The 11,303-nt window shown below is 51.2% G+C and overlaps 2 protein-coding genes and 2 long non-coding RNA genes across 5 annotated transcripts in view; 2 read left to right on the forward strand and 2 right to left on the reverse strand.

Annotated features, from left to right (window-relative positions):
- Positions 1-1,282, reverse strand: part of nrn1a (neuritin 1a) — a 5,873-nt gene extending 4,591 nt beyond the window's left edge. Inside the window, exon 1 of the mRNA XM_057013295.1 lies at positions 1,040-1,282. Coding sequence (XP_056869275.1) covers positions 1,040-1,094 — 55 coding nt within the window. The 5' untranslated portion in view covers positions 1,095-1,282. The remainder of the gene's footprint in view (positions 1-1,039) is intronic.
- Positions 1,283-3,650: 2,368 nt separating this feature from the next.
- Positions 3,651-4,345, forward strand: LOC130513872 (uncharacterized). The gene is made up of 3 exons (XR_008946850.1): positions 3,651-3,757; positions 3,842-4,052; positions 4,101-4,345. It is a non-coding gene; the product is annotated as an uncharacterized LOC130513872 (long non-coding RNA).
- Positions 4,346-5,344: 999 nt separating this feature from the next.
- LOC130514110 (coagulation factor XIII A chain-like) lies at positions 5,345-10,798 on the forward strand. Its single transcript, XM_057013477.1, has 18 exons — positions 5,345-5,495; positions 5,608-5,672; positions 5,943-6,021; positions 6,101-6,274; positions 6,347-6,589; positions 6,668-6,786; positions 6,862-6,969; positions 7,053-7,227; positions 7,387-7,525; positions 7,715-7,818; positions 7,892-7,980; positions 8,073-8,226; positions 8,355-8,464; positions 8,543-8,708; positions 8,809-8,963; positions 9,209-9,345; positions 9,957-10,059; positions 10,183-10,798. The coding sequence occupies exons 2-18, from the start codon at positions 5,625-5,627 to the stop codon at positions 10,216-10,218; spliced, it is 2,139 nt and encodes a 712-aa protein (XP_056869457.1). The 5' UTR covers positions 5,345-5,495; positions 5,608-5,624; the 3' UTR covers positions 10,219-10,798.
- On the reverse strand, positions 6,857-8,752 carry LOC130514111 (uncharacterized). Of its 2 annotated transcripts, none has more exons than XR_008946916.1 (4): positions 8,549-8,752; positions 7,758-8,348; positions 7,357-7,537; positions 6,857-7,225 (listed from the first exon to the last, which is right to left on the reverse strand). It is a non-coding gene; the product is annotated as an uncharacterized LOC130514111 (long non-coding RNA). The 2 variants fall into 2 exon arrangements; XR_008946917.1 differs by having other exon boundaries at positions 7,758-8,089; positions 8,549-8,744.
- Positions 10,799-11,303: the final 505 nt, after the last annotated feature.

Below are 11,303 nucleotides of genomic sequence, written 5' to 3' on the forward strand. Positions count from 1 at the left end.
TATCATCTCAAACGTCAGATTAGAGACATTTTTCGGTGTTTTAGCCGATTAAACGGGACGATACGCGCACGAGGACGGGGACGAGCCCCGCACATGCAGTCAGGCGCTCACGCACGCCCGTGCACGCCGTGATTCTAAAAGCAGCGTGTTTCCGCACGGACACACCCACCTCCTGTGTACACGAGGCCATTTTTGGCGCGTTGGGTGATTAAAAATGTTTTTTTTTTTAGATTAAAGATCTTTTGATGTTTCTCCTTCGTTGGTTTTTGCGGTTCTGATTCGCCTCCCGCGGTTTCTGAAAACGAATTCATTGATTGGATTCGATGTGAAACAATTCCCCAATAAATGACCTCGTTTTTGTTCATGGTATTTTCAAGAACACGCACGCACGCACGCACGCAACTCGTTATGCAACAGCAGAGGCAGCAGAACCTCCGTGTTCCTTCACTGGTCGTTTGGATCCTCTCAGAATCGGAACCTCAATAATCACTAACAAAATTCGGGTTTCATCTGGATCAAATCAAACAAAAGAGCTTTGAAGTGAGGCGGGATGGGGGGGATTCCCGCACAGTCCCGCGCACTGCGGAGTCCGCAGAACCGCCTCAGAGCTGCGGGACAAGAATCCGGAAACCAGATTCACAATCAAAAATCAAAATCGCATCGATGAAACATCGAAAAGTCCGAATTAAATCCGACAATTATCGACAGATTGCGGGACAACCGGGGGGGCATCCCCTGCGTGAGAGCGCGCGCACGAGGGCGCGCCAAAATGAGCTGAATCAACACAATATTAATAAAAAAATTAGAAGTAATCAGTTAAAACGTTAAACGTCTAATCTGTTGAGGCCTTAAAGTAAAAACATGAAACGATGGAAAAAGACAGAAATAAAAACGGGAAATGCTAAAAAAAATGTAGAAAAATGTCGACAAAGGACAAATAAGGACAGAAAAGCTTCCTATAAATTACGCGCGCTTGCCGAGCGTGTGTAATTTATTTATGCTTTATTTAATTAGCTTTTGTTAAACAGGTGAAACTCACCGATGTGCAGCGCGAGACAGAGCGCGAGGCATCTGCAGGACCAGGAAACTCCCATCCTGCGCGTGCTGTCTCACCAGGCACTGCGCGAGAGGCGCATTCCCCGCCAAAAACCACTGATCATAAAAGCCTAAAAAAATCCGCCAAATTACTTTAATCCAACAATCTTCATCATCCTCTTCCTCTGACGGGGCTGCGCTCTGTCGCGAGCTGCACCACTTCCGGCCGCTTTTGAAGGAGAGAGGTAGAGAGAGAGATGGAGGGAGGGAGGGAAGAAGGGGTGGCACAGAGGGAGAGAGAGAGAGAGAGGTAGGGAGAGAGAAGGAGAGAGAGGGAGAGAGAGAAGGAGAGACAGAGTGAGGGAGAGAGGGAAGAAGGGGTGGCACAGAGGGAGAGAGAGAGAGAGAGAGAGGGAGAGAGGGAGGGAGAGAGAAGGAGAGAGAGAGAGAGAGAGGGAGGGAGAGAGAGGGAGAGAGGTAGAGAGAGAGAAGGAGAGCGAGGGAGAGAGGTAGGGAGAGAGAAGGAGAGAGAGAGAGAGGTAGGAGAGAGAGGGAGAGAGTGATGTGGGAGAAAGAGGCCTTTTAATTTCATATTTTTTGATTCTTACTTCCTGATAAATCAAATGATCGATCATGTGATCAGCTGATCGATCAGATGTCGACAATTGATTCTTGAACGCATCGCGTCACCAAAGTTGGTCCTTCAACGGTGGAAGAGAAGAAGAGTTCGGCTGTGGCCTCGCCACCTTCAGCTGCGTGAGGCTGCGGCGCCCCCTGCTGGTCGCCGCTGCTCGTTACAGCTCCCGCCTGTCCATCCGGCCCAGTTGGTCACGTGCTTCTATTTTACGCCGACATCAACGTGAGCAGACAGGAAGCTCTTGATTCCTGACCAGTCCCATCAAACGTTCACCAGTGAGACCATCTTGACCAGAACGTCACCGCTGCGGTGACCTTTGACCCTCTCCGTGGTTGGGTGGTTGTTTGGTGGCTTTGGTTGTGTTCCAAGCACTTGTGTTGCTTTAGGCTGTGATGGTGAAGCGTCTGTGGACCTCACACAGACATCAGGACGACCACTGACACCCTGCAGCTGGTGCGTAACCATGGCGAGGACGCTCGAAGAGCAAATGGAGCTGCTGGTTGACCCTCATGGAGCTGCTGGTTGATCCTCAGGGAGCTGCTGGTTGACCATCACTGAGCTGCTGGTTGACCCTCACGGAGCTGCTGGTTGACCCTCAGGGAGCTGCTGGTTGACCCTCAGGAGCTGCTGGTTGATCCTCACGGAGCTGCTGGTTGACCCTCACGGAGCTGCTGGTTGACCCTCAGGGAGCTGCTGGTTGACCCTCACGGAGCTGCTGGTTGACCCTCACGGAGCTGCTGGTTGACCCTCAGGGAGCTGCTGGTTGACCCTCAGGGAGCTGCTGGTTGACCCTCACGGAGCTGCTGGTTGACCCTCAGGGAGCTGCTGGTTGATCCTCAGGGAGCTGCTGGTTGACCCTCAGGGAGCTGCTGGTTGACCCTCAGGGAGCTGCTGGTTGACCCTCAGGGAGCTGCTGGTTGACCCTCACGGAGCTGCTGGTTGACCCTCAGGGAGCTGCTGGTTGACCCTCACGGAGCTGCTGGTTGACCCTCAGGGAGCTGCTGGTTGACCCTCACGAGCTGCTGGTTGACCCTCATGGAGCTGCTGGTTGACCCTCAGGGAGCTGCTGGTTGACCCTCACGGAGCTGCTGGTTGACCCTCCCGTTCCCTGAGGTCACCATGATCTGGATGACCCAGGAGGGTCCTGACTGACCGGGGTCCATCATTGGCCTCCTCTCCACACTCACCTTCAGGTTCAGGGTCAAGGTCAGGGGTCAGGAGCCGCACCTGACTCCAGTGTGTTACAGTGTGTGTGTTTGTTCAGTGTGTGTTTTTCTGAGTGTGTGTGTCTGTGTGTGTGTTTTGTCCGTTTGTTTCCATCTTCTCTGTTCGTGGTTCTGAGATTGGAAACTAATGCAGCAGCTTTGAGGAGCACCATGACCTCCTGCCATGACCTCCTGCCATGACTTCCTGCTTCCTCCTTCCATGACCTCCTGCCATGACCTCCTGCCATGACCTCCTGCCATGACCTCCTTCCATGACCTCCTGCTTCCTCCTGGACACTCTGACCTGCTGCTCCTTCATCTGGAAGCACCGTCAGACCTCTGACCTCTGACCTCTGCCCTCAGGCACACGACCCTCCGGCCGCTCGCCATCAATATGAACTTTATTATTATGTAAACTGTAAAAGTCACAAACAGGAAGTGGGTGAAAGGTGCTGACTCATCAACACCAGCAGGTCATTGTGACCTCACGGCAGGAACCTGCAGGTCAGAGGAAGTCATGGACACACACACACACACACACACACACACACACAACACACACACACACCAAAACAGGGTTACTTGTCAGGAGGGGTGTCACGACCTTTGACCCGAACCCACATCTCCAGTTTTTACTCAAGTTCACATTTATTTCAAAGAAAGAGTTTTAGGGTGTCAAAAAGCTACCGGCTGCTTTTACTCAGGGTGTGTGTGTGTGTGTGTGTGTGTGTGTGTGTTCATGTGTGTGTTCATGTGTGTGTGTGCGTGTGTTTGTGTGTGTGTGTTTGTGTGTGTGTGTTCATGAGTGTGTGTGCGTATGTGTGTGTGTTTGTGTGTGTTCATGAGTGTGTGTGCGTGTGTGTGTGTGTGTTTTGTGTGTGTTCATGAGTGTGTGCGTGTGTGTGTGTGTGTGGTGTGTGTGTGTTCATGAGTGTGTGTGCGTGTGTTTGTGTGTGTTCATGAGTGTGTGTGTGTGTGCATATGTGTGTGTGTTTTTGCATGTGTTTATGTGTGTGTGTGTATGCGTGTGAGTGTGTGTGAGTGTGTGTGTATGTGTGTGTTTATGTGCATATATGTGTGTGTTTGTGTGTGTCCGTGTGTGTTTTTGTGTGTGTTTTTGTATGTGTGTCCATGAGTGTGTCTGTGACAGTGTGTGTGTGTGTGCATGTGAGTGTGTGTTTGTGTGTGTTCATGTGTTGTGTGTGTGTGTGTGTGTGTGTGAGTGTGTTGTGCATGTGTTTGTGTGTGTGTGTATGCGTGTGAGTGTGTCTTTGTGTGTGTGTGCATGTTTGTGTGTTCATGTGTGTGTGTGCGTGTGAGTGTGTGTTGTGTGTGTGCATGTGTGTTTTTATGTGTGTGTATTTGTGCCTGTCTGTGTGTGTGTTTGTGTGTCTGTGTGTGTATTTGTGTGTGTGCATGTGTGTTTTTATGTGTGTGTATTTGTGTGTGTGCATGTGTGTGTGTGTGTTTGTGTGTCTGTGTGTGTGTGTGTGCGTGTGTGTGTGTGTGCACGTGTGTGTGTGCACGTGTGAGTGTGTTTGTGCATGTGTTTGTATGTATGTGTATGCGTGTGAGTGTGTCTTTGTGTGTGTGTGCACGTTTGTGTGTTCATGTGTGTGTGTGTGTGTGCGTATGTGTGTGTGTTTTTGCATGTGTTTAAGTGTGTGTGTGAATGTGTTTGTGCATGTGTTTGTGTGTGTGTATGCGTGTGAGTGTGTGTTTGTGTGTGTGTCTATGTGTGTGTATTTGTGTGAGTGCATGTGTGTTTTTGTGTGTGTTTTTGTATGTGTGTCCATGAGTGTGTCTGTGACAGTGTGTGTGTGTGTGCATGTGAGTGTGTGTTTTTGCATGTGTTTGTGTGTGTGTGTGTGTGAGTGTGTTTGTGCATGTGTTTGTGTGTGTGTGTATGCGTGTGAGTGTGTCTTTGTGTGTGTGTGCATGTTTGTGTGTTCATGTGTGTGTGTGCGTGTGAGTGTGTGTTTGTGTGTGTGCATGTGTGTTTTTATGTGTGTGTATTTGTGCCTGTCTGTGTGTGTGTTTGTGTGTCTGTGTGTGTATTTGTGTGTGTGCATGTGTGTTTTTTATGTGTGTGTATTTGTGCCTGTCTGTGTGTGTGTTGTGTGTGTGTGTGTGTGTGTGTGCGTGTGAGTGTGTTTGTGTGTGTGCATGTGTGTGTGTGTGCACGTGTGAGTGTGTTTGTGCATGTGTTTGTATGTATGTGTATGCGTGTGAGTGTGTGTGTGTGTTTTGTGTGTGTGCACGTTTGTGTGTTCATGTGTTGTGTGTGTGTGTGTATGTGTGTGTGTTTTTGCATGTGTTTAAGTGTGTGTGTGAGTGTGTTTGTGCATGTGTTTGTGTGTGTGTATGCGTGTGAGTGTGTGTTTGTGTGTGTGTCTATGTGTGTGTATTTGTGTGAGTGCATGTGTGTTTTTATGTGTGTGTGTATTTGTGCCTGTCTGTGTGTGTGTGTTTTGTGTGTGTGTGTGCACGTGTGTGTGTGTGCACGTGTGTGTGTGTGCATGTGTGTGTAAAAAGAGGAAGTTCTTTGTGTATTTAAAGAGATGGTGAAGCTGATCTGAGACTCAACAAGCTCATCTGAACGTTTGGACACTTGAGTGGTAAGAAACTCTATTTTTCATGCACACACACACACACACACACACACACACACACACACACCACACACACACACTAAATCACTGTAATCTTTTCCTTTATTTCTCTCATCAGTTCAGCATTTCTCCAAGATGAGTTATCAGCAAACCAATCAGTCAACAGGACGCTACTGCAAACCAGTATGTGTGTGTGTGTGTGTGTGTCTGTGAGTGTGTGTGTGTGTGTGAGTGTGTGTGTGTCTGTCTGTGAGTGTGTGTGTGAGTGTGTGTGTCTGTGAGTGTGTGTGTGTGTGTCTGTGAGTGTGTGTGTGTGTCTGTGAGTGTGAGAGTGTGTGTCTGTGTGTGTGTCTGTGAGTGTGTGTGTGTCTGTGAGTGTGTAATGGCCTGGCCATTAAAAATGGTCTTTTTTAATTGAAATCTTATCAGTTATTGGTTTTAAATTAATTTCAGATTCCAAACTCCAACATTGACGAGGATGTCGATGACACGTCGGTATTTGGGCCAACGCCCAGAGGACAGCCCCCCTACGGTGAGACCCACCCTCACACACACACACACACACACACACCTGCTGCTCAGGCATGGACAGATGTTGGCGTCCGCTCCAGATCTGTCGGTGGTGGACGTGGACATGTGTGTGTCCACCAACAAACCCAACCACCTGACCAGCAGCTACTACACCGACCTGCTGGTGGTGCGGCGCGGCCAGCAGTGGGTCATGAGGGTCACCTTCAGCCGGCCGCTCAACCGGGACGACAACATCCAGGTGGAGTTCCTGATCGGTGAGTCCTGAACCCGCTCCGTCCGACCTCTGACCCGGACCAGCTCGCTGTAACGCCCCGAACCCCCTTCAGGCAGAGACCCCTCGGCCTCCAAAGGGTCCATGGTGACCGTGACCTTCTCGTATAACGACAAGTGGTTCGGGGAGATCCTGGAGCAGCACGACACCGTGGTGACACTGGGCATCACGCCGTCGGCCGACGCCATCGTGGGGAAGTATCGGACCTATGTGAAGGTCGTCAGCGGCCACTCCACGGTCCGGAGCGAGAAGAACCCCAGCACTGACCTGTACCTGCTGTTTAACGCCTGGTGTCCAGGTGCACACCGCCCCCTGCTGGAGGAGCTTCCGCCTTTACCTGGGAAATTCCCTCACTCGCACGTTTGTCTCTACGCAGATGACGTGGTCTTTTTGCCAAACGACGCAGAGCGAGGCGAGTACGTCTTGAACGACAACGGCGTGATCTACATGGGCGCCGCGGACAATGTGTCACAGCGTGCCTGGATGTATGGACAGGTACACACACACACACACTCACACACACACACACACACACAGGTGAATGAACTTAAAAGAGCATTCTGGCTGTAGTTTGAACAAGGAATATTGGACGCCTGCATTTACATCATGGATTCAGCCAAGATGCCGATCTGGGACAGAAACAAGGTCCTCAAAGTGATCCGGGTCGGATCAGCCATGGTGAGAAGCCAGCGAGCCCAGGATGACAAAGCAAACTGCGAGGCTAGCGAAGCTAACAGTGCCGGGCCTTGCTCTTGCCTCAGGTCAACGCTCAGGACGATAACGGCGTGCTGGTTGGGAACTGGAGCGACGACTACTCCATGGGCACGGCCCCAATGGCCTGGACAGGAAGCGTGAAGATCCTGCTGCAGTACTTCAGCACCGGCGTGCCCGTGTGCTTCGCCCAGTGCTGGGTGTTCGCCGGCGTCTTCAACACCTGTACGACCGTAAAAAAAAAAAAAAACACCCTGAGAATCAGGCACAACGGCCCAAAGATCAAAGGAACCGCCCGACTGGAGCGATTCCCATTATCGATCTTTTTAGCCCAACGTAGAAGATGTGATTGACAGCTGATTCGGTTGTCGCGTGTCTCTGCAGTCCTGCGGTGCCTCGGCATCCCAGCGAGGGTCATAACCAACTTCAACTCGGCTCACGACAACACTGGGAACCTGAAGACGGACCTGATCTTCAAGCCCGATGGAACACCAGACAGAGCGGAGACCAGGGATTCCATCTGGTTCGTAGGCACCTGTAGCGTTAGCATTAGCACACAGTTAGCTGGGTTAGGCTGATCTTCTGAGCTCTGGACTCTAACGACTGCTTCTCTACAAATGCCGTTGACTATGAAGCTGCTTCTACACGTCTGCTTCCAGAGCACCTGGAAGGTGCGTTTACTCCGCATTGTTATTCCCGTTTGTTCTGTCAGGAACTACCACTGCTGGAACGAAGTCTTCATGAAGCGTACTGACCTGGGGCAGGGTTTTGAAGGGTGGCAGGTGGTGGACTCCACACCTCAGGAGACCAGCGACGGTAGGCTGCCGCCCGCTGCCCTGGATTGGGATTACCACCGGCGGAGATGTTAAACACGGCGACTTCTTCGCAGGGTATTTCCGCTGTGGCCCCGCCTCCATCGCGGCCATCAAGAGCGGCAGTGTCTCCCACCCTTTCGACACCGGATTTGTGTTTGCTGAGGTCAGTTTAACTTCTGCGTCCTTTGTCTCTCTGGTCACGTTGGAACAATCGGAGCTTCTGCTCGACCGCCAAAAGGTTCGTTTTTCCCGCAGGTGAACAGCGACCTGGTCTACCACAAGAAGGACAAATATGGAAATTTGACTCCGTACTCCGTGGACACCACCCACATTGGGAAGTGCATCTACACGAAGTCCGTTGGCGGCACTCAACCTGTGGACATCACTCTGAACTACAAAAACCCCGAAGGTGACGCAGAAGCTCTGCCTCCTGCTCCCACAATGCAGCGACACCTGCGTCCTCCGGGACCTGATGCGGTCCGCTTCATGGAACACGTGTCACCGTCGCCCCCTGGCGGCCATGTGTTTTACCTGCAGGGAGCCCAGAAGACATGAGAGCCATGGAGCGAGCGGAGTCCTACGGAATCCAGAGGGACCATTCGGACCTTTCTGAGCAGCCCGTGAACGTGGTCATCCACAGCAATGAGGTCAACCCCCCCACCTGAGCTTCCCCTGGGCTCTGACTGCCAGTCACAACAGTAAACCCAGCTCCTCCCCTTTTGCAGGTTTACCTTGGTTATAACATCGAGCTGGACATCGAGTTCCATAACCCGGGCGGTCTAGAGAAGATGGTGAACGCCCTCCTGTCTGGATCGGTGGTTTACTACACCGGCGTCATCTCCAACGACCTCAAGGAGATCAAGTTTACAGCCACCGTAGCAGGAAACAGCAGTGAGCAGCAGAACCTCTGTCTCTGTCACACACACACACACACACACACGCACACACACACACACACACGCACGTATCTGAGCGCATGTGTGTGTGACAGTGGAGCACGTGAGGCTCACGGTGAAGGCTGATGACTACATGCCCTTCCTGGGGTCTCAGCTCAGCCTGCGCTTCATTCTGAGCATCGAGAGCGAGGACCAATCCGTGTCCACCATGAAGGTGGTCAACCTGAAGACCAAAGACCTCAGCCTGAGGGTAACACACACACCACACACACCCACACACACACACACACACACACACACACACACACACACACAACTCTTCCCTGAACCTTCAAACAAGGGTGTTTGTCAATTTTGATTATTTTTCGTCCATCTTCATCTCAAAGCTTTGCAGCCAAAGTCATGGATGTAATCAGATTACGTGTGTGTGTGTGTGTTGTGTGTGTGTGTGTGGTGTGTGTGTTGTGTGTGTGTGTGTGGTGTGTGTGTGTACAGCTCAGTGGTGATGCTGTGATCCACCGTGACATGTTTGTGACCCTAAGCTTCACCAACCCGTACCCCTTCGCTCTCCACAACATCTTCCTGTTCATGGAAGGTTCAGGGGTCATCGACATCAAGTCCTCCTTCTATCGGTATGCTGCCTCCACCCCCCCACCCCTTCACCCCTTCACCACCCCTTCACCCTTCACCCCTTCACCCTCCACCCACCCCCACCCTTCACCACCACCACCCGCCCCGCACTCCCCCCTTCAAACCCTTCCCAACCCTTCACACCCTTCCAACCCTTCACCCCCCTTCAACCCTCACATCCCTTCACCTCACCCCTTCATCCCTTCACCCCTTCACCCTTCACCCTTCACCCCTTCACCCTTCCTCCACCCTTCACCCTTCACCCACACCCACCCTTCACCCCTTTCAACCCCTCACCCCCCCCCCCTTCACCCTTCACCCTTCACCCCTCACCCCTTCACCCTCACATCCACCCTCACCCCACCTTCACCCTTCACCCCTTCACCCTTCACCCCTTCACCCCTTCACCCCTCCCGCACCCCTTCACCCTTACCCTTCACCCCTTCACCCCTTCATCCTCCCCTTCATCCTTCCTCCATCAGTTCAGACAGATGCACATGACTAAAGCAACCAAGTATTTTACATTTATTTATCTGTAACTAAGACAAAGTAAATTGTGTGTGTGTGTGTGTGTGTGTGTGTGTGTGTGTGTGTGTGTGTGTGTGTGTGTCAGCATCATAGACGTTGGTGCCACTGTCTCCTGGAAGGAGCACTTCCAGCCTCGCCTGGCAGGACTTCGTGGGATTGTGGCGGTCATGCACAGCAGCAACCTCTATGTAACTTCCTGTTTGTTCCTCAGTGATCTGAGCTGTGTGTGTGTGTGTGTGTGTGTGTGTGTGTGTGTGTGTGTGTGTGTGTGTGCTGAAACACGTCTGACTAACTTGTGTGTGATGTCACAGATGCACGGCTACGTCATCCTGAACATCAAGGACTGAGGGGACCAGAGCTCCAACTCGCCTCCCACCTTCCGATCGCACTGCTTCAGTTACTCATTTTCTTACTTCTACAAATTCAGGCATTTTCTTCACCAATCAATGAATCAATGAATCAATGAATCAATCTGATCTGATCTGAAGACAGTTTATCAGGGTTATTTTGGAATATTGGACATAAAAGAAACAAAACAGCTTCCTGTTCAAAAGTTTTAAATTCTCTCTTTTCCAAATACTGTGATGAATAATGATTTATACTCTTACTATTAATTGATTAATGAATGATTATTGATTGATCAGAAGGTTGACCAGAAATCAGCCTTCACCCTTCACCCCTCCATCCCTCCATCCCTCCATTCCTCCATCCCTTCACCTCTTCACCCCTTCACCCCTTCACCCCTCATCCCTTCACCTCTTCATCCCTTCACCTCTTCACCCCTCCATCCCTTCATCCCTTCACCCCTCCATCCCTTCACCCCTTCATCCCTTCACCCCTTCACCCCTCATCCCTTCATCTCGATATCAAGCCTAATCAGCTGACATTTATTCTGAATTTTCACCAATTAAAGCATATTCAAAAGCAGCGATGGCGTCACGGCTTATTACTTTTAAACTCATGAAGGAACAACAAAACATCTTCATATTTTATCCCTCAACAACAACAGCAACAAACAAAACACTACGTCATCAGTCACCTGATGAATCGTGGCCGCCAGCGTCTTAACTTCAGCGGCTGTTACACACAATGGCCGCCAGGTGGCGACGTGGATCCTTTTCCACAGCAGATCTGGGATCAGATTCTATAAAAAACTAAAGAGTGTTTAACATTCAGATCAGTCGGTGCTCTCCTGGAAGAGCTTCTGGAGGGTTGGTGCCCTCATGGGTCCCTCCACCCATACAGCACCACCCTGCCATCATTTATCATCCAGGACGTGTCTGTCCAGATCACACACACACACACCCACACACACACACTCATGTCGTCCACCTGTACCAGCGTCAGCAGCGTCCGAAGGGTCCGTCACAGCCGTCAGAACCCTGGAGACCAGCTCCTCTCCTGGTGGTGGGTCAGTGCTTCCTCCTGCTTC

This window comes from Takifugu flavidus, chromosome 17 (genome assembly GCF_003711565.1).
Source record: "Takifugu flavidus isolate HTHZ2018 chromosome 17, ASM371156v2, whole genome shotgun sequence".
In the NCBI taxonomy this organism is placed as follows: Eukaryota; Metazoa; Chordata; class Actinopteri; order Tetraodontiformes; family Tetraodontidae; genus Takifugu; species Takifugu flavidus.